The 22,817-nt window shown below is 36.5% G+C and overlaps 1 protein-coding gene across 1 annotated transcript in view; it reads left to right on the top strand.

Annotated features, from left to right (window-relative positions):
- LOC138702132 (Fanconi anemia group J protein homolog) overlaps positions 1-22,817 on the top strand; it is a 320,429-nt gene that overhangs the window by 290,482 nt on the left and 7,130 nt on the right. The window contains exons 6-14 of the mRNA XM_069829730.1: positions 2,862-3,070; positions 4,905-4,994; positions 5,150-5,258; positions 10,691-10,906; positions 11,724-11,897; positions 15,890-16,057; positions 18,120-18,323; positions 18,490-18,750; positions 22,405-22,589. Coding sequence (XP_069685831.1) covers positions 2,862-3,070; positions 4,905-4,994; positions 5,150-5,258; positions 10,691-10,906; positions 11,724-11,897; positions 15,890-16,057; positions 18,120-18,323; positions 18,490-18,750; positions 22,405-22,589 — 1,616 coding nt within the window. The remainder of the gene's footprint in view (positions 1-2,861; positions 3,071-4,904; positions 4,995-5,149; positions 5,259-10,690; positions 10,907-11,723; positions 11,898-15,889; positions 16,058-18,119; positions 18,324-18,489; positions 18,751-22,404; positions 22,590-22,817) is intronic.

Raw genomic sequence — 22,817 nt, 5'->3', positions numbered from 1 at the left:
GGGAGAAAAAGTGAAATTCGATTGCCATGTGTCATTTCCAAACTCTGACATTTTAAGCTATAGTGAGATACGCAATTCGTTTGAATTTTATTTTTTCTTCTGTCTTGAAGGACCACAAAGGCAGACCTCGAGGACCACAGGTGGTCCGCGGACCATAGTTTGAGAAACGCTGAGTATAGGCTATAACCTAAACCGAGGGCATCATGCCACAAGGGCAAGTTTGCATTAGAGCCATATAAATATGGAATGATCTATCCCATCCTGTCGGTCGGTAATTCAGTTGGTAGAGTAGGTGGCTACGGTCTGAAAGGTCCGTGGTTCGATCCCGGGTGGTGATGGGGTTTTCTCGTGACCAAACTTCCAGAACGACCCCAAGGTTCACTCAACCTCCTATGAAATTGAGTACCGCGTCGTTCCCGGAGGTAGTGCTCACCACACCACCTCATTCTTGTGCTGAGGTTAAGAAAGCTTGGCTCTCCAAGTTCTTACCTTTTACTTTTCCCTCCTCGTCTGCATAACAAGGTACAGTCTTTGATTCCTTCCACGTCCGTTGTCATTCTCAAACGATTGTCTTCAAATGTACATAGGTTCCATTAAAATATTTAAGTAGTGCAAAATTTGTTCTTGCCCTTCTGGCATGACGGTCCGATATAGACTTGTGGAAACTTGCTTACATATAGTATAGGCCTATCTACTTAGAATCAAATAGGCCTATATGTATTTTATTACACTCAAATTACTTACCAATAGTACACACGTTGAACCATTATATTACATAAAATGATATATAAAAGTTTTTGACAAACGTTTTCGCCATAACCATGGCATCTTCAGGTCATATTAAAGGAGAACACAATAACACATGATGAACACTTAAAATATTCAGGTAAAAACAGTCGTTAAAAGTTAAAAACTGGTATGGTAGGCAGTTTGAAATATGACATTAAAAAATATACAATACACCCTGAAGAGCACAGAATAGGCAGAATAGGCAATTAACACTGTAGTAATTGATAAGTGTACAAAGAAATAGAATAAAAGTGTAACAATCTTCAAATACAGGCAGATGCTGTACTATTTTTTTATTGGGTTATTTTACGACGCTGTATCAACATCTAGGTTATTTAGCACCTGAATGAAATGAAGGTGATAATGCTGATGAAATGAGTCCGGGGTCCAGCACCGAAAGTTACCCAGCATTTGCTCGTATTGGGTTGAGGGAAAACCCCGGAAAAAAACCTCAACCAGGTAACTTGCCCGGGCCACCTGGTTTCGCAGCCATACGCGCTGACCGTTACTCCACAGGTGTGGACGCTGTACTATTGATAAGTAATTTGACTGTAATAAACCTACATATACTTGATACTTATATTATACTTATCGGACCCAACATGCCTTTAAAATTACTATCTACTTAGCCTACACAGTATAGTTTGTATAAAGTCAAGTTTTTCAATTCAGAAGTAAACCTATACAGGTAGAGTGTAATCCAGAAATCGGAAGTGCATATTAAATTATTCCATATTTTATATGCTGGAAGTAAGGTTACGTAGTGTAAATAAATAAAAACTACTTTCTGTCTGAGACTGATAATATTGTGTTAGTGATGCTGTAAACCCCACATACATTATCTTAGTAGTGAAAACGTTTCGTTCACTCACCAGTGATTTCGGTAACTGTGCAATAGCTAAAATCTTCGAGTTGCTAAACTAATGCTTCTGTCAGGTGCCACGTATCTCTGAATGGTGGACCATAAAGTCACACTCTAGTACCTTCTCCTATCACCTAGCTGATTGTTTTTTACTTTTACGTCTAATGTTTAAGGTAACAGATCTCAATCACGTACAGGACGCTGCACATCTTCTTCCTCTTTATATTTCTGTTCGTTCTAACCAGCGAATAGGGATTATAAAGAATGGACACTTCGCGTCGGTACCTTTGATGTAGCCGGACTGATTTCAATGACCTTCAAGCCAGCTAAAGCGTGAGATTCTGCTTTCTCCCTAGAGTTGGCGCTGACATCACACCAGCTAGCAGTCGACACAGCGGAAATATAACACATATAATTAATACATCTAGGTACATTATGTACTCAAATAAAATAAATTGGATCCATAAAATAATAAATCCGTCATTAACTGTAATGTCTAGACTCTGGAGTTCCTTTATAATGAGAGTTGAGACGTTGACCCCAACAACAATTAAAATATGTAATGATGTGATAGCGCTAAAAATGGAAAAACAAAACTCTTACGAGTAGTAAAACCATATACCTATATTATATTATATACAAATATTAAACGAATTCGATACTTACTTTTATAATATATTATATTATTTTATAATATAATTTATTATATCTGAAATATTATTATTACAACTAGTTTGTCACTGAGAAATAAGGAAAAGCTGTTAACTTGAATTTATTTGAAGCAAAGCGTTACTGGATTATGCAATAAGGTAGGCGATGTTTGGATCCTGTGTCTTAACCCTGTTCTCAATTATTATCTTAGCGTATGCTCGATTACACTAACCTCTAGCGCTTGAAAGTGGAACTATACGCTGGCGCACAGAGAAACAAAACACAGGAAATTTCGTTCAGTGTCAATTCTTTATAATCCCTATTCGCTGTTCTAACCTTCTTTTTCTCCTTGTGGAATTTGTTCTACACAGTGCTAGAAATTTCAGCATTACTGAAAGTAACATCTTTGTTGTTTCAGCATTTATGCACTGGTGACTGAGAAATGTCAATTCAAATATCGTTGAGTCACATGTTTTGCAATACCGGTAGTGTATTTCACGTTTGTTGAAGATGTGCAGTATTTCTTTGTTCAAAGTAACGTTATCCCTTTTCTTTTCAGGATTCAGTGTTTTCCGCACAAAGTTGTGATGTTCCTAATGTGAATAATGAATCACTACCAGCAAAGGAGTTCGGTTCAGATACAAGTGAGAGCCATGAAAAGTTGAAAGACTGCAAAAATATGTTCTCAGCAACAGCAGAAATGAACTCAGTCGAATCACAGTGTACACATGGGGAATGTGCCATGAACGCAACTGTAACAAAGCTTCGGTAAGTTATATGTATATAATTATGCTACTGCAACATTATGTAACGTAATATTATATCATTTGTGATATTTCACTGTATCCCTTATCTTAGTTTAGTTTCTACTCTAGTTGTAAAATCTAACAATTCTGAACTGCGACCAAACACGAACACTGCTCATTCGGTCCTCAAATTTATTAAATAATTTTAAGTGAAATAGGGAGGGGAGTACGACAAGGACGCCCTTTACCACCTACCCTGTTCAACATCTACTTGGAGGATTTAGTGAAGAACTGTTTTCATAACATGGTAGGGGTTATAGTAGGAGGAAGAAGAATAAAGTATGTAAGATTTACTGTAATACAGCATTGTTAGCAGAAGAGTAGACGATACTAAGGGATATGCTACTGGAGCTAAATGACAGCTGTGAGCAGTATGGGATGAAGATAAATGCAAACAAGACGAAGACCATGGTCATAGGAAGAAAAGTAAAGAAGGTAAACTTGCGAATTCTAAATGAAGGAGTAGAGCAAGTGGACAGCTTCAAATACTTGGGGTGTACTATAAGCAGTAACATGAGCTTCTGCCAGGAAGTCAAAAGGAGGATAGCAATGGCAAAGGAAGGTTTTAATAGAAAGAGGGGCATCTTCTGCGGACATCTGGAGAAATAACTAAGGAAGATACTAGTGAAGTGCTTTGTGTTGTGGAGTGTGGCATTGTATGGGGCAGAAACATGGACATTACAACGAAGTAAAGAAAAGCGAATAGAAGCATTTGAAATGTGGATATGGAGAAAAATGGAGCATATGAAATGGACAGACAGAGTAAGAAACGAAGCTGTGTTGGAAAGAGTGGCTGAAGAAAGAATGATGCTGAAACTGAACAGAAAGAAGAAAAGGAATTGGCTGGGTCACTGGCTGAGAAGAAACTGCCAATTGAAGATGCACTGGAAGGAATGGTGAACGGGAGAAGAGTTCAGAGCAGAAGAAGATATCAGAAGATAGACGACATTAAGATAAATGGATCATAATCGGAAACAAAGAGGAAGGCAGAAAATAGGAAAGACTGGAGAATGCTGGGTTTGCAGTGAGAGACCTACCATTGGACAAAACACTATGAATGAATGAATATCCTTTGTTCTTCTTCGTATATTATGTATATTACTTTATGCTATTAGTATTTGTATTTGTATTTGTCTTTGTTTTTTTTGTACAATTAAAATATTATTAGGAAAAATTAAAAAAAAAATTAAGGAACTAAGAAAACATGTCTGAGTGTTAATCCATTTGAAACTTATCACCCTTATAAGTCAAGGAATAAGTAAAGAATTATCTGACAGTTAATTGCATTCAGTTTCTAAGATTCATCTAGTCTTTAAATCTGAAATTAGAGTTATTCCTGTATATTCCTACTAGCAGGTGCGCGCCCTCGTGTATTGTGTGTTTCATTCTATTTCTTAATGCTCCCAGTTGTAAAATTCTCTCTTTGTCATGTGAGAGTGAATTCAGCTGTCCTAGGTCGCTAAGTAGCTTGAAAATCTTGGTAGCCAGTTTCATATTACTGTAAACATAATAAAGTTCTCTTCACATTTCATCTCAAGATGCTTCTTTCCTGTGGCCCCCTCAAAAGGGAGCATGAAGGTGGTTGGTTAAGATCTGGTTAACTTGTTTTCCTACGTTGCAGTAGCTAAACCAATATTCAAACAGCCAGACTTGTTAAATTGTGCACATCTTGGTTTTGTGGCGAATTTTAAAACGATTAAAATTCATGCTCATATATGAGCTCTTGATGAATCAAACGGCATGTCATTCATGATGAATTTCCAGCACGTTCTATATTGCCACTATTTTTATTTCAGAGTACCAAAAATATTCTACGGCTCCAGAACACACCAGCAACTGCAGCAAGTGGTACGCGAGCTTCGGAAAACCATCTACAAGGATGTGAAGTGAGTATATATGAGTTGAGGAATTCGTCAACAAAAGCAAGCATTTTACCTCTCCTCTCAGGTACCGTATTTCCCACAGTTGTGGGTAATAAAGTTACAAGAGATGTGAGATCTGCATAATAATAAAATTGTTGTCTCTGTTCATATTCATTCAGCATGACCATCCTGTCCAGCAGAGAGCATACGTGCATCCAGAATCTTCCAAGGGGTCGTCTGTATCGGAACAAGACAGAGTTCTGCCATTCACTGCTCGACCCAATTGAGGTACTGTGTGTACTGCATATCCTTAGTTCTGTGACATTCATAATCTTTTGCATTACAGTTGTTGGAATTTGTAGCGTGGTAGTACCTATCAGGAACTTTTATTAAATTTATACAGATCACATATGATATAAAGTATTTCAGATAACGTTGTGGAATTCATAATCTTGCCATAGTTGTATATAAAGTGATTTCTTGAACTGACATGCTTGTGCTGATTTTATAAATGAAAATTTTATTTGCACTGCCTGACATTGAGTGGATTTTCCTTATGTATGATGTAACAATGACAAATACGTCACTGTTTCGCCTTATTATTATTATTATTATTATTATTATTATTATTATTATTATTATTATTATTATTATTATTATTATTATTATTATTATATCCACCTTCATAGATAGTTGCCTTGAGAGCCCTGTACCACATCTCTATATATATAAATTTAAGAATGCAGTTATATTGTCAGACTCCAAAGCACCTATTCTATCAATAGTGTCTAAACACACACCTTCATCTCAAACAGCAGAAATAACTGAAATGCTCTCTCAATTAATATCACTCAATAAAAGAATTGCATTCCAATGGATACCGTCCCATTGTGGAATCCTGGGAAACGAGAATGCGGATGCTTTAGCAAAGAAGGGCAGCACTGCTACTTACAGACCTGTTACTAAATCTACGTATTACTCTGTGAAAAGATTTATTAAATCTACATACTTAGACTTCAACAAACAAAATTGATAACACAATCTCCCGATTTACCACGAAAATCGTCTGTAGCTGCATTTAGATTGGCAACAGGCCATGATTGTTTGGCCAAACACCTGCATAGAATTGGAATATATCAGTCCCCTAACTGCCCATTGTGCAACTCAAACCAAGAAATGGATTCGGAACACCTCAAAATCTGTGCTTCAGTGGCTGGCCATGATAATATCTTTGAAAAATATTGGAATACAAGAGGTCAAATGACTTTATTGTCAAACGCCTGGCATTAGAAAACAACAACAATATCTCTATACCTGTTGTTATATCAATTTTAGATAAATATGAATCTTAATCTGTTTTGGTACAGCTGTCATGAGTAGCTTGTGTCTAGTCTTTCACCCTTGTTTAACGAATATACTTGACCTCTTGTTAGCTGCTTCATGCTTTCTGTGCTGATATATCCTGTATCGGTGCATGTAGGTCAACAAAATGATGAGATATAAATAAACAATATCAGCCACCAGTAAGTAATGATCGGACTCAGTATTGACACTTCTTTCACTTTACGTGCAGCGTATCATGTAATCAATAATTGACCTCTGATCCAACAACTTTCTCTTCCATGCATATTTATGAGTCCATCTATGCTAAAAAAGGTAAACTATTTTCAATTTGTGTTCTTTACATATGAAGACATTATTACAGAAACAGCCCTAGACATTTTTATTGAAATTGAGTTAAGGACACATTTGCTATTATTTCAAATGTTTATAGACTCCAAAAATGACCCATGTCAGGTGCAAAAACCACAAGGATAAACACCAGTTGTATGGAAACGGCTGACATGTGTTGTTCTATTTATTTTTATTGTTCTGAAAAGTAGCAATTTTGACAAGGGTTGTTTTTGTAATAATGTCTTCATATACACCGTGTTCCGCTTATAAGTATAATAAAAGAAATAGTTATAATTTCATAACAATGCATGCAAATGGGTTAAGATTGGTACCATTGTAAAGAGGAAATTGGGAAGTTTTAATCCATTGTTGTTACTTATTTTTAGAAGACTCACGCATGCGCAGATCATTAAATAAGAGAATTCGTATCGTATCTTTAGTCAGTCAGCATGTGGACGCCACAGCAGAAAGCCTTTTTTGTGCTGTCATTAGCAGAACATAGATCCATAATTCGTGTACAGCGCTTGTTTCGCCGTCAGTACAATCTTAGACCGAGGGAAGCTGTACCGACGTACGTCTCAATAATGAAATGGGATAGGCAGTTCAGAGAAACAGGAAGTTTGTTGTCTAATGCAGGTAAACATTCCAAGCGTAAAGTGTCTGACGAAAATGTCGAACGCATTCGCGAGGCATTTCAGAGAAGCCCGCGGAAATCCATTCGACAGGCTAGTGTGCAGTTGAACATCCCACCAACAACAGTGCATACAGTGCTCCATAAAAGATTGCGTTTGCGAGCGTACAAGCTGCAACTTCATCAGATGATTACGCCGAATGATAAACTGGAACGAAAACGCTTTGCAGAAACAATGTTGGATAAAGTGGACGATGACGACACATTTCTAACTCGAGTCTGTTTCTCAGATGAGGCAACCTTCCACGTCAGTGGAAAAGTAAACCGACACAATTGTCGCATCTGGGGGTCGGAAAATCCAAGTGTCGTAATTGAACACCAACGGGATTCCCCTAAATGGAATGTTTGGTGTGGGATCATGCGTGACAGAATCATTGGTCCCTATTTCTTTGCTGAAAAGACAGTCACTGCAAACACGTACCTGGATATGTTGCAACTGTATGCTGTGCCACAACTCCCAGATGGAGCAATTTTCCAGCAAGATGGGGCTCCACCACACTTTGCCAACATGGTTCGCACATTCTTAGACGAACAATTCCCTGCAAGATGGATCGGAAGAGGATCACCGTACATCACATGGTCTGCCAGATCACCAGATCTAACACCACCTGATTTTTTCCTGTGGGGGTTTGTTAAGGACCAGGTCTACAGGACGCCAGTACGTGATTTGGCAGACTTACAAGAAAGAATTTATGCTGCTGTCAACAATGTTACACCACAGATGCTTCATAACACTTGGGTCGAGGTTGAATACCGGTTGGATATTTCCCGTGCCACCAATGGAAGCCATGTTGAGGTTTATGGAACATAAGGTAACAAAAATTCCCAGTTTTCATTCTTTGTAGCAGTTGGTTTCAACTATATACTTGTATTAATTCAGAAGTTATAGCTATTTCTTTTGTTATACTTATAAGCGGAACACTCTGTATAATTCTTCCTCCATTATCATTGAATACTTTTTCTTCGAACTTTTTTTCTACTCATCTGGACGCAGTCCTGTAATGTAAATTTCCTTACCCTTATCCATCTTTGGTACAGATTTCTTGTGGAATAGTTTAATGCATCTCCCATTAACTTGTTCGTAGTTTTTAACGATCATTCCTAAGTCACTCTTTGCAAAATTACAGACCCCTGGTTTAACTCGTTTGTTTTTCCCTACTCCAGTCCCGTAATGCATAAAATCTCCCTTTCTTTTATTGTTGGTCTCAGTGCAGATAGTAATATCTTCTTTTTTTTTTTTTTAAATTCACTTAGAATTTGCTGAACTTTACTAGATGTTCCTTGTGCATAATGTGCAGGGTTGCCAGGTTTCTCCCAGTTTCCCTGAATTTTGATTAAAGCCAGTTAGGATTGGTAAAAATCCCGATTTTATAGATATTAGCCCGTATTTACAATTCTCCAGTATTTAATCATCATCTTCCTAACAGGTAATAGTCTTAAAAAAACTGTTCTGGTCTGCAAAATTTTCCTTCCATCTCTTCACAAGGCGTCCTAGTGATCTTTCCTCTGCTGGTCTGTAGCCCAATTCAAGACTGCTCAAGTGCTTGAGCACTGGTCTTCCATCTGGGATTGATTCCCAGCTGGTCATGATAGAATTTGTGGTGGACAAAACAGACGTTGCAGATGGGATGCTGTCATTTCACTCTGTTGTTCACCAACTCTTGATTTCTTCAGGTTACAACGCTGACATAAGAGATGGGACCTGGCTCTGTTAGGCCTGAGGTAGAGTGGCCCATCTGTCAGCATCGAATTCACGAGTGCAACCCAGACCACCTGTCGGACTTTGACAATCATCGACATATATAGGACACACAGTGGGTCACTGTAAGGATCCGTCCCTGCTTTAGACCTAGAAAAAAATCCAAGCCAAGCCACATTACATCACGCCATGCTGTGATATCTTTACTGCTTCAGTCCAAGACTGCTTATTGATCCTGCAGTCATCCTCAAAATAAAGCATAAGCATAAACTATCTGCCACTTGTGATTCCTTGGTAATAATAATAATAATAATAATAATAATAATAATAATAATAATAATGTTTAATTTGCCAGAGATCAGCACGTACGAAGCTGAAAATGACGTTGTCAAGATACACATTCAAAGGGAAGGAACATCCATTTCACATTTAATAAATTCATTAATACCGTAGAATGATCTTACAATTAACCATTGAAACCTGCTTAAAAAATCCGTCTGGTAGATCTGTAACTGATAGAGGCAATTTATTCTAAAATGTATTTCCATTAATAAAACATGTATTCAAACTTAAGTTGAGCCTACAGTGTAGTATATTTTATACTGATTGTATGCATTTGTGATTTTGTTTTGTAATTATTATGAATATAAATTAACGTTGAGTGTATATACAATATATAAATTATACACTGTCTTTATTTTTGTTTGATTAAATAAAAGTCTACAGGATTTGATTGTACCATTTACATAATTGAATTTTTTTTTTATATAATTGCTTTCTAAGTGAGTTATTATGGTGCCAAGAAATTTGAATTTATTAACTTGTTTTATTGTTTTGTTTTCTGGTACCAGTACTAATTTAGATCGTATTTTTGCCATGAAATGACATAATTTGTTTATCAATGGATATTTTCAAATTAAATGACTGGATTGCTTTTTTGTGATCTGATTCGCCAAACTTCTTTCTATGACACTTACCAGTGATAAAAATGTCCCCTAAAATTTTAGAAGAATTGAGAATGACATCAACCTTTGAACAAATTTTAAATTATACGCCAAAGTGGCTACAGTATTTCAATAGGATGCTCCACACCAGATATAGATATCCTAGCTTACACCCCAGTGGGTACAAGACCACTGAGGAGACTTCTCGACCTCTAGCAGGCCAATCCTTGGAAGCTACATGATGATTATGATTATTATTATTGGGTGGATAGTTTATATAAATCCTTTCTGTAAAAAATAGATTATATCCAAAATAATTGAATTCATTCACCACTTCCAGAATTTTGTCTAGACAAATTTTGCTTTGGATGGGTTCTTTATTGCAAAATGCCATGACTTTTGTTTTTTTCAGATGAAATTTATATAATATATTGTCTATTAATTTTATGAAAATTATTAACTGAGCGTTGTATGTGCTTTTCTGAAGGTGCCAGTAGGCTAATGTTAGATCATCAGCAAAAAGGAAAATTATACAAAATTGAAGGATATAATATTACTACTTCGGAAACCTAAGTTGGTAAATTGAAATAGTTGGCTGTGATTTATACGTACTGGAAATCGTGGGTGATGACGTAATGCAGCGGGAGAAATGTGTGATCAGTTGCAGAAGAGAACAGCATGAAGTGAGTACTGCAGTAATGTTCCGTTGCAGGGGGGCGGGTGCATTTACAACAACAGCCGCCTGTCAACACACGTCGCCCTCAAAGAGAACGGCAAGCTTGAGTCGCCTTGGGATATAGAGGACCTGGTGCGAGAAGGACAGAGGATTCATACATGTCCTTACTTTGCCGCTCGCGAGTTGGTTGCGACTGCAGACATTGTGTTCTGCCCTTACAACTACTTGATTGATCCGAGGATCAGAAAATCAGTAAGTATGATTACAGTAGAACCTCTATTATCCGTGGTAATGAAGGGGGTGGAGTGAACTGTTAATCGAAAAAATCGGATAATCTGTACCATAAAAAGTTTTCATTAACTATGTACATAATATTTTCGTAATTTCCTCTATGATCTTTTTTTTTTTTAATACGCTAGGTATTGGATCAGAAGTTCAATAATTTAAGTCTTTTTTACAGTTCAAGTTTGATTTTCTGGTAAGTCAGTTATTAAAACATTATTTATTGTACTTAAGTGTGGTTTTCAACGACGGGTTTTTAATGCTCAAGGAAACTCCTTGTGACGACTGTCTGTGGAAAGATAGGAATACTAGTAGTCTCATGTTGTAGATTTACAAATTTTATACAGTATATATTTTATTTTTCATTAGCCTAAATCGCGTACAGTTGTAATTCATATCTCGTATTGCGATGTGAAATGAACCACATTTTCTCTTTTCCCAAACCACTCAATTACTTGCACTTTTTTGCCATAGTACATGTTTTCTTTTGGCGCTTGTAGAAGATATTTTGCATGGAAGTTAAACAGTACGGCCATAATATTTTTTTCTACGAGCGAGAAAGACAGTCGGATAATCCACCAATCGGTTAATAGGTTGACGGATAATTGGGGTTTTATTGTACTTCCCTTTTATTTCACTCGTAATTGCCAACCTTCATTGAACGCACTTTTCCTCTACAAGAGATGACAGGTGATGATGTGGCACTACCAAAGCAATGGCATGAACTGCTCCAAAGCCGATTCTTCCACTGTTGCACTTACACATTGTTTTATGATGCTTGTTACAGATGAGTCTGGACCTGAATGGGGCCATAGTCCTGCTGGACGAGGCCCATAACATTGAAGATGCGTGTAGAGAGGCAGGGAGCTACTCTGTGATGTTCGATGAACTTTACCAGGCAATGAAGGACTGTGAGAAAGCTGCTTCAATGGGCATCTTACCAAACGTCCACACCAGCTTGGTACATCTTCTGTTCTTGGCACGAAGATTTTCATTTGATCATCACAGAGTGGAACTCAACATAACTTCGTACAAATGAAACAGAATGAAAACAGACTGACATTCGAATTTTGACGTGAATTTTGTCTGGAGTGCTGTTGTTCAGGAACAGGGTTCTTCTCGATCACATCATACAAACACCCCTGACTTAACATTAAGAAATTTTACCATGATTCGTGGAAAACTATTATTTCTTTATTGCCGAGGATGGCTTGTCCTTAAAACTGCAGGCTTGATCCCCCCCCCCCACACCTCATATATTGTAATTTCGAAGATGTTCCATGTGGGAAGTATATGGGTGAATATTCTGAAATGGGTAAATGTATGTCCCGGCTGATTTAAGAAGTTTCTTGAAAATGTTAACTGATTACTTTTGAATTTAATTGACTAACTCTCACATGTTTTAGTTGGAAACAAAGCATAAAAGGATTAATTTTAAAATTTATAATTAAAAAATAACGTTCAAACGTCAAAATGTAACTACGGTCCCTATGTCCCCAACTACATTTTACTCTGTTTCACTAAGTTTTTCTCGGAATGTTTTGATTTGATTTTATTTCCTCGGCCAAGATTATAAAAATAAATAGCTAAAATACTTATGAAAGACAGGAATTCTTGTTTGTTTAATTCTGAAAGGACACAACTTTAACATAAAGTTTGTCCCCAAAAATTTCGTAATGCCGGTCCCTCGAAATAAAAGAGCTACACAAAAGACAATTTTGCTTCATGTGGTAAATTTTAATGGTTGGTAGTGATGAGAGGTCAACATGGCGCCAGTTAAAAAACTTTTCGTCCATTGTCGTAATTTATTTTATTGAAAAATACAAAAATCATCACTGATGACTGAATGTTATGTTTTCTATTGGTAACATCCATCCCAGGTGGCATTAAATATAGTTTGTATATATTAAACTTTCGTGGTATATGCAAAACATTACAATGTTTGTCGACTGAAAAATCTAACCTCCATGATATTTTTAACGATTTATTTTGTCAGAACTATTGCGGAAATTATACTAATTTGTAACAACCTTCCCTGTGTAATGTCTGTCGGTTTATTGTGGGACGAGGTTTCATTTAACATGCAATTATTAAATACTGGTGGATAAAGTAACTTCGAATATTATTTCATGTGATTGTTTATTGGAAAGAAAAAAAAGTCTGATGATGAAAGTAGGAAATATGAAAGGGAGAAGATACGTAGGCAGAGGGCAAATATGACTGGAGAGGAGTTGCAGAAAAAAAGGGACTATGGCAAAGAATATATATAAAAAAAAAAAAAAAGAAAATAGGAGATATGACTGATCGTGAAAAAATAAATGTTCGAAGACAAGTGAAATCTGAAGTACAGAAGTTTGGAAGATACCTTAAACAATGGGCTGTAAGGGAAAGATAACAACAATCCCTTAGTTTTTGTTTTAAATTAGAAAATCTCGCATAAAAATTTTTTTAAGCTCAACTGATACCAGAATTTTCAATAATAGGAGCAAATGTAACCAATGTGAGAAAAAAGTACACAATTTAATATAATATATTTTTTTCCAGTTATGTTATTCATATTTGCCCATTTCAGAATATTCACCCATATACTGATGTTTTATTTGTTAGAGATGTCATCTCTGCCTGAATACCAGTCTTTACATTTGCATGACGTCTATACAGGGTGGAAGTGAAATAGCCCTGCAGATTTCCAGAGCGAATAGCTCATGTGTGTAACAAAAAACTATAATATCATGTCGGTGGAAAGTTTATAGTTTTTCAGAACAAAATGTTTTTTCCCCAAATGTTTAACAACTTGTTATTCGGTAACTATTGCGAGTAGGATCGTGATTTTTGTCCATATCGATAGGAAATTTAATAATAATAATTTATCCCTCTGACGTATTTCAATACCTTGGATGGTTTTCGTGTAAATTTAATTTAAAAACCTCTAATTTGAAGCCACTGTATGATTCGAGCTGGTGGCAATGTCGAGACACAAAGCATCTTACGTACCGAGACTCACAACTTGACCGACTAATGGAGGTAACACCAACAGAGCAATATGGCTTCATACTTCATACCTGGCAAGTCAACGGTACAGGCAGTGCAACGTGTACTCGAATATATCGAAGACTCGATAAATAAACCAAAAGGACATGTCTTCGCTGCTTTCATCGATTACAAGAAAGCCTTCGATGGTATAAACAGAAACATCCTAATGCAGAAACTTGAGGCAGTACTAGGGTCAGAGGATCAGTTCTTCAGCCTCATAAAGAACATATGGAAACAAATATAATAAACATCAGCAACGGTCTTCTTGAATCACCAGACATCATGCAAACAAATGGTGTATTGCAAGGGGATCCCCTGAGCCCTATAATGTTCAATCTGGTTACGCACGATGTGGTTCAGAAGGTAGCAACCCAAGACGTGAAAATGTATCTGTATGCAGATCATATGCAACAACAGGACCTCACTCAACAACCTAGTCGTATAACGACATGCAGATAAACCAAAACAAGACGAAAATAATGAAGTTTCGAAAAGGAGGAAAATTATCCTCAAAGGACGAGTTTATCTGCGAAAATCAAACTCTTGAAATAGTAAAATATTTCAAATATCTAGGGGTGACCCTGCAAGTAACCAGATTCACATTCACCAGGCATATTGAGTCGCTGCAATCAAGGCCACAATGGGGATACGAAACCTCAAGTCCCTATCACTCGGAACCTCAATTGCATTATTCAAACTCAAAGTCGCACCATATGCCATTGAGATAATATGGACGTACCTGAGCTACCAAAACCTGAAAACTTTGGACAGGGCTAAGTCCAGATATATAAAAAGAACACTCTGCATATCGAAGTTCGCTCCAACCCGACTCGTGTACCAGCTGGCAGGAACAACGTCCTTCATAGAAGACTTAATGGCCACCTACAACCTGACACCAACCCCAGCCAGTACGAAGTTTTTTGACGAACGACGACAGAAAACCGCAGAAATTGACCCTGCATTTTTCCACACCCCAGCGATGAACAACGAGGAATGGAAAGCAGCCAACTTCGAGCTACTCACCATTGCACAAGGGGAGCAATCCATGGTTTTCACTACCGCATCTGTACTAGAAAAGGTTTTCACCAGGTGACCAGTGACTGAGCGTGTGTAATCTGTGGACTGCATTGCCCGCTATATCATCTCTTTCAGTGCTCACTAAGAACATTGCCGCTGTCATATTACGCTAAAGATGAGTGACAAAGAACTGTGTACAATATACTCACAATACTCAATATACACAATGTGGTCCACACCTGTGGAGTAACGGTCAGCACGTCTGGCCGCGAAACCAGGTGGACCGGGTTCGAATCCCGGTCGGGGCAAGTTACCTGGTTGAGGTTTTTTCCGGGGTTTTCCCTCAACCCAATACGAGCAAATGCTGGGTAACTTTCGGTGCTGGACCCTGGACTCATTTCACCGGCATATCATTCAGACGCTAAATAACCTAGATGTTGATACAGCGTCGTAAAATAACCTAATAAAATAAAAAATACATAATGTGTTTATTAAATCTATTATTTATAGTACCGAGACACACAGAGTTCGTTGACCTCTTACATCTGTATCACAAGTAGAGTGTGCCGGACTGCTGAAACCTCAAACTTAATTTTCTAATTAACCGTGCATTTAATCACAAAATGTATATGGATTTTCTATTCATTTAAGTGTACCCTAGGGTTATTTCACTTCCACTGTGTATATATATATATATATTTTTTTTTTCCCAATAAAAATGTGTGTGATGGCTGGCTGTGGGAATGATAGCGACCAACTATTAATAGTTATTGTTCCATTTTACTTTTAAAATGCTAACTTATCGATAGGCTGTAATTAAATTAAATTGGTTAATAATTTTTTTGTGTCTGTCAGTAGTGTGAGTAATTGTGAATGTTTTTATATATTATATTTTTATTTCAGGCAAAATTCTTAGGAAATCTAATGAAGTGGATGTCTGATAAAATTACAGCATGTGCGCAATATGAAGTTGATAGACAAAAGATGGAAGTCAATGCTTTAGGTGGAGTAAATGCTGTTGCAAGCTTAGAAACATATGGCATGAATATTGAAAGTATAAGTGACTTTAAGGTAAGTGTAGGGTGTAATTGTATGTTATATCATGGCATGAATATTGAAAGTATAAGTGACTTTAAGGTAAGTGTAGGGTGTAATTGTATGTTATATCATGGCATGAATATTGAAAGTATAAGTGACTTTAAGGTAAGTGTAGGGTGTAATTGTATGTTATGTCATGGCATGAATATTGAAAGTATAAGTGACTTTAAGGTAAGTGTAGGGTGTAATTGTATGTTATATCATGGCATGAATATTGAAAGTATAAGTGACTTTAAGGTAAGTGTAGGGTGTAATTGTATGTTATATCATGGCATGAATATTGAAAGTATAAGTGACTTTAAGGTAAGTGTAGGGTGTAATTGTATGTTATGTCATGGCATGAATATTGAAAGTATAAGTGACTTTAAGGTAAGTGTAGGGTGTAATTGTATGTTATGTCATGGCATGAATATTGGAAGTATAAGTGACTTTAAGGTAAGTGTAGGGTGTAATTGTATGTTACATCTTAGGTCAGTTATTGATTACTTGGTAGAATAAATACGTAGTTGTGGGAGAGTCCTGCTGTTGCGTAACTCATTTTAATTCAAGAGAAATCATTTTAATATTTTTGAGACTTGAATAATTCAATTATTGTGAAATGATTATGAGAGAACAGACTGGGATTAGTGGTGAGGTGCTAATGTATACTTCACACACAGACCAAATTCAGGTGGCCCAAATTTTGTTCCTGTGTCTGTACATAGAATATTAAATTGGCCTATATAATGTGAAAGAATGTACAATTAACAATTAACTGACAGAATTTCAAGTGTAATATTTGGTATAATAAATACAAGGTTAAATATAAAATATGAACTTGGAGAAAAAATGGGAGTATAAGGGTACAGTACATGAGTTATTCATAGATTTCAAAAAGGCATATGACTCGGTTAAGAGAGAAGTTTTACGTAATATTCTTATTGAGTTTGGTATTTTCAAGAAACTAGTTTGATTAATTAACAAGTATCTCAGTGAAACATATAGGCCAGTTCCTATCTGACACTTTTCCGATTCACTGTGAGCTAAAACAAGGAGATGCACTATCACCTTTACTTTTTAATGTTGCTCTTGAATATGCCATTAGGAAAGTCCAAGAAAACAGAGAGGGTTTTGAATTGAACAGGTTACATCAGCTGCTTGTCTATGCAGATGACGTGAATATGTTAGGGAAAAATCCACAAACTATTAGAGAAAACACAGGAATTTTACTTGAAGCAAGTAAAGAGATAGGTTTGGAAGTAAATCCCGAAAAGACAAAGTATATGGTTATGTCTCGTGACCAGAATATTGTACGAAATAGAAATATAAAAATTGGAAATTTATCCTTTGAAGAGGTGAAAAAATTCAAATATTGGAGCAACAGTAAGAAATATAAGTGACACCTGAGAGGAAATTAAACGCAGAATAAATATGGGAAAAGCCTGTTATTATTCAGTTGAGAAGCTTTTATCATCCAGTCTGCTGTCAAAAAATCTGAAAGTTAAAATTTATAAAACAGTTATATTACCGGGTGTTCTGTATGGTTGTGAAACTTGGACTCTCACAGACAGTAACAGAGATTAAGGGTATTTGAGAATAAGGAAAATATTTGGAGCTGAGAGGGATGAAGTTACAGGAGAATGGAGAAAATTACACAATGCAGAACTGCATGCATTTTATTCTTCACCTGACATAATTAAGAACATTAAATCCAGACGTTTGAGATGGGCAGACCATGTAGCACATATGGACGAATCCAGAAATGCATATAGAGTGTTAGTTGGGAGGCCGGAGGGAATAAGACCTTTGGAGAGGCCGAGATGTATATAGAAGGATAATATTAAACTGGATTTGAGGGAGGTGGGATATGATGGTAGGGACTGGATTAATCTTGCTCAGGATAGGGACCAATGGCGGGCTTATGTGTGGGCGGCCATGAACCTGCGGGTTCCTTAAAAGCCATAAGTAAGTAATAACTTAAGTGCAATTTCACATTTCTGTTTGTTTCTTTGTTTATTCATTGTTGTTTTTATATATTACGGAATTATTTTTGCAGAATCTTGCTGTGATGGCAATTGCAGAAACGAACAGAGAAGAGAACAAGACCCAGACAAAGCAGCATTCTGAGAGACATGGCGTTACGTCGGCAACATGCTACATACTTGAAAGTCTAGCGTTAGTTCTCGGCTTCATGTATGATAACAATATGGAGCATGTGCGCGACTACTACATCGTTCTTGCACAGAATTCAGCAAGGAATGTGAGTAGCTTAGAGAAAGTTTGTTTCAGTAATGGTTTTTATTTTGTATGCTTCAAGACTTTCATAGTCTTCTATGTGATTTTTTTTTAATCGTGGGGGAGGGAGGAATTGTAACTGCATTGGAAGTGTCTGTAACCTGTGCAAATAGAAACTGTATCTTGTTTAGGATGTGCCTGATGACGGAATGAACATATCTCGTGGACGGAATAAATTAGTATTTGATGAAGAGATCCCTTCCATAAACTGGGGGCATTACCTCAACTTCCTGTGTATGAACTCTGGTGTGGTGTTCAAGTCCATAGCTAACGCAGTGAGAAGCATTGTGCTCACTTCAGGCACTCTGGCGCCGCTGGACACGTTCAACTCCGAGCTCGGAGTCACCTTCACAAATGAACTCCAGGCACTTCATATTGTGGACGATAAACAGGTGAGCTTACATTATGGCTGAATTGTTGTAGGAATTAATTTGGCATAAAAGAGTAGGCTATATAAAAGAACATACTCTTTCTTGTTAGGTCAATCAATCAATCAATCTTCTTAATGTATCTAGCTGTTTGCTGACAACATAAAGTCCACTATAGTCCACTGTAGTCTATTCAGGTGTTGTTTTTCACGAGAAATGAGGGGTATTTTGATCAGTGTTCATTATAGATGCCTGTTGCTAGTAGCCAGAGTTGGGGTGCAGCCAATATATACTGCAGGGCTGTGTCTTCTGCAACTGGTACTGATGATTTTAATTTACTTCTTTTGTGGTTTATGGATGGACAGTATAGAAGAATGTGTTCCAGATCTTCATCATGATTATTACACCACAGACAAGTAGGGTTATCAGAAAGGTGAAATCGGTGTAGGTACAATTGAGTGACAATGTGACCTGTTCTGGCTCTTGTTAAAAATGTTTGAAGATGTCTGGGCAAGTTTTGTACATTTCCAGGTCATTTGGTTTCTCTTGTACAGACTAAAATTTTTCCTTTGTCAGAAGAGAGCCAATTGTTGATCCATAGGTTTATAAAATGAGACTTTACTGAAGCAAAAGCACTGGATAGAGATATCACTTGAAGAGGTCTTGGTTGCAAATATGTTGCCTGTTTTGCAATATTATCACCAGGGAACGGATTTATATGGACTAAAAATATATGAAATATGTAAATATATATGTAGTTATTTTTACCAAAATATGGAATTAAATATGGATTTTTACCAAAATATGGAATTAAATATGGACTTAAAATTATAAAAAAATGACTATGTACGTTAAATATTGGTACATTTTAATCAAACTAAACAAAAAATATAATGGACGTACCTTATCTTCCAATGTAGTTTCAACAAAACACAATTTTTATTGTCTGTTACCATAACAATAGGTTACAAACATTTCTTTCAAGTGCTGAAAAGTGAATCTTCTTCTATTGTCTCTGAGGATAGATTTATACTGACTAAAAGAGCGTTCGACGTCACAAGAAGTAACTGGTACATAATTCAATTTCACAATGTCTGCTGGGGATAAGTCCAAGTTAATCTTCACTGTTGATTCACCACTCATCACAGCAACAACCTTTTGTAGTTCTTCATATCCAGGGTTTTTTGAAAGTACAGTGTCCACCTTAGCTCTTACTGCATCTGCAACTTTACCTCTACCACGATTCAGTTGTTCCACAGTACTATTTATAATTTCAAAACTTTCAGATAGTGAAAGGTGCCTATTTTGGAGACTTTTGAGCGTTTTTATGATGCATGAAAATGTATGCTGAATGTGAGCTAAGTCATTCTTCACACTTATGTCACAGGTAACTGTTTTCGCAGTATCAATTGAGACTGCATCTTCAGAGTCCAATGCAAGGAGAACATTGTTAATAGAGTCTATATGTTCGGCATAATATTCAACTGCTTCTAGCCATGTACCCCATCTAGTTAAAATTGGCTTTGGTGGCAATGGAATTTCAGGGTACATTTCTTTCAACACGTTAACTCTACTGGGAGCTTTGAGAAATACTTTTTTCACTGATGAAATCAACAAATCTACTTTAGGGAAATTGTCTCTGACCACTTCTGCCACACGATGAAATGCATGCGCCACACAAGTAAAATGAGTCAATTTAGGATATACAACAGATAATGCTTGTCCAGCTTTGACCATATAAGGGGCAGCATCGCTAATAAAGAATAACACATTATCGTACATAATACCCTTTGGCCACAGGATACCCATAGCTTCGTTGAACAGTTTAACTATAGTTTTGTTATTGCACTTTTCTAGAACATCACAATGTAAAAGAATTCGTTCAGAATATTGTTCACTTAACAAACCGATAACTACATTACCAACAAGTCTACCTTCTTTGTCGGGAGTCTCATCAATGGAAACCCAAATTGAACTATCTTTAATTTCATCTCTTATCTTCTGTATTGTCTCATCGTAGATGGATGGAGCATACGTCTTCCTAAGTGTTGACTCATCCGGGATTGTATGTTGAGTATATTTTTCAAGGAATTCCCTGAAGACCTTATTCTTTAGTTTGTAGAGAGGAATATCAGCAGAGATGAGAGAACGGCACAGGTCGATGTTAAACTCAGATCTTACATTCGATGTTGTTGGTTGTGTTAAAAACAATTGTCTCTGCTTGGAATTTAGTTGTTTGTTGGCCTGATGTTTACTAGTTGTAATGTGTTGTTGCACCAGGAACTTTTGTGTAGATGATACTGCACACTGACACAAATTACAAAATAATATTTTATTGTCAGTTGATAAACCATCTTCTTTAAATTCTGAAATGTAACTTGTTAGTTTTGATTTTAAATTGACTGAATGACGTACTTTTGGCATATTTACCGTCTTTATAGTATGATTTACAAAACTGAACCTATGTGTACTCTGACTGGCATTTAACTGTTGAGCTGCACAACTGAAGTCTGTTAAAAATTTTAAATTAAATTAATACAGTTTTGTAACTTACTTTCCCATTGTTGATAGGACTGCTAATTTTCAAATAACTCTGATGTTAAAGGGATTACTGAACATGTGTTTAAATCTCTATTGTTGAAATGTATTTTTAAAAGTTAATGGAATTTTGTTTTGTTTTATTGTTAAACCTAATATAATATGGACTGTTTTATATGAAATATGGAAAATATATGGAAATTAACGAAAATATGTACTAAACTCTAAAATATGGAAAAATATGGAAAATAAAAGTAGGATTTTTCAACCCTACACATTGTGAAACATAAAGATAATGCAAAATATAAATTATATTAGCTTTATAAGTAAATATGTATTTACATATAAATCCTTTCCCTGATTATCACCTTTCTCATTTCCAGGTATGCCACAATGACTAGGTATCCATTGAAATGTTATTGATACTGGTATATTGGATATTTTCCTCAGCTGTTGTACAGTTTGTAGCAGTACTGTATGTTGCGAATGCTAGCATTCTTCGTGATTATATGTCACACACTATAGGCGTCGCTCTTATTTCCAGCAGCCAAATCACCTTGCAGGTCGGCTATGTTTAAACATGTGAGTTTTGTCATTCGCTGCTGATGACGTTATGCACTACCTAAGGCTCGATAAATAATGAATATAATCACCTGCCATTTTGCTTTTTCGTTGGCGTTAAAAAAAATAATATGAGGACCCTATTTGCTGCACCATTAAACATTATCATGTCGTAGCTCCTATGAGAGTCGATTTATTATCATAGGAGCTACGACATGATAATGTTTAACAATGCGGCAAATACATTCCTCGTCTGTTAGCTCGGCAACGAAAGAACAAAAATGGCGAACAGTAATACCTACCTAGACTTGTAGAGCCTTCACTTTCTAAGGCATAAGCAAAGAGAAGGAGCCACGCCGGAAATGACAGAGTATTAAATTATAAGTAAAATCATAACCTGAGGCAAAACGTGGTTGGAAATTTGGTATGGAATGGTACAGGTACATAATACATTTAGGAACAAAAAATTCTGGCTTATCCTGGCTTCATGCATAATTAGAAAACGTGAAGAATCAGATGAGCAGTAACAACTTAGCTGTGATGTCATCACCTCGTACTCTTGATCACGTGGTGTTACAGGTGTGGGTGGGAACCCTGGGAGTCGGACCAACTGGTAAGGAGCTACATGCTGGATACCGTTTTACAGACTCGTCTGACTTCAGGCAAGAATTGGGAAGAACAATACTTCAAGTGTGCGAAACTGTACCATATGGTGTGCTTTGCTTTCTTCCTTCATACAGTCTGCTGGAAAATTTGAAGCAACAGTATGTATCACCTAGCTTTTCAGTAGTAAGTTACGAGGTATGTATGCTGATTCATTTTTATATTACCAGAGTAGGCTGTTGTTGTTTTATGTAGAAATGTCAAGTTTATAAAATTTCAACTTCTATAATAGTTTCTTTAATGAGAATTATAAATTACGTTTCAAGTGACAAATGTTATTATAACATCAATATTAAATTCATGAAACAATGCTGGGTAACTTTCGGTGC

This window comes from Periplaneta americana, chromosome 6 (assembly GCF_040183065.1).
Source record: "Periplaneta americana isolate PAMFEO1 chromosome 6, P.americana_PAMFEO1_priV1, whole genome shotgun sequence".
Classification (NCBI taxonomy): domain Eukaryota; kingdom Metazoa; phylum Arthropoda; class Insecta; order Blattodea; family Blattidae; genus Periplaneta; species Periplaneta americana.
The sequence above is the reverse complement of the archived record's forward strand: the minus strand, read 5'-3'. Positions and strand labels throughout refer to the sequence as shown.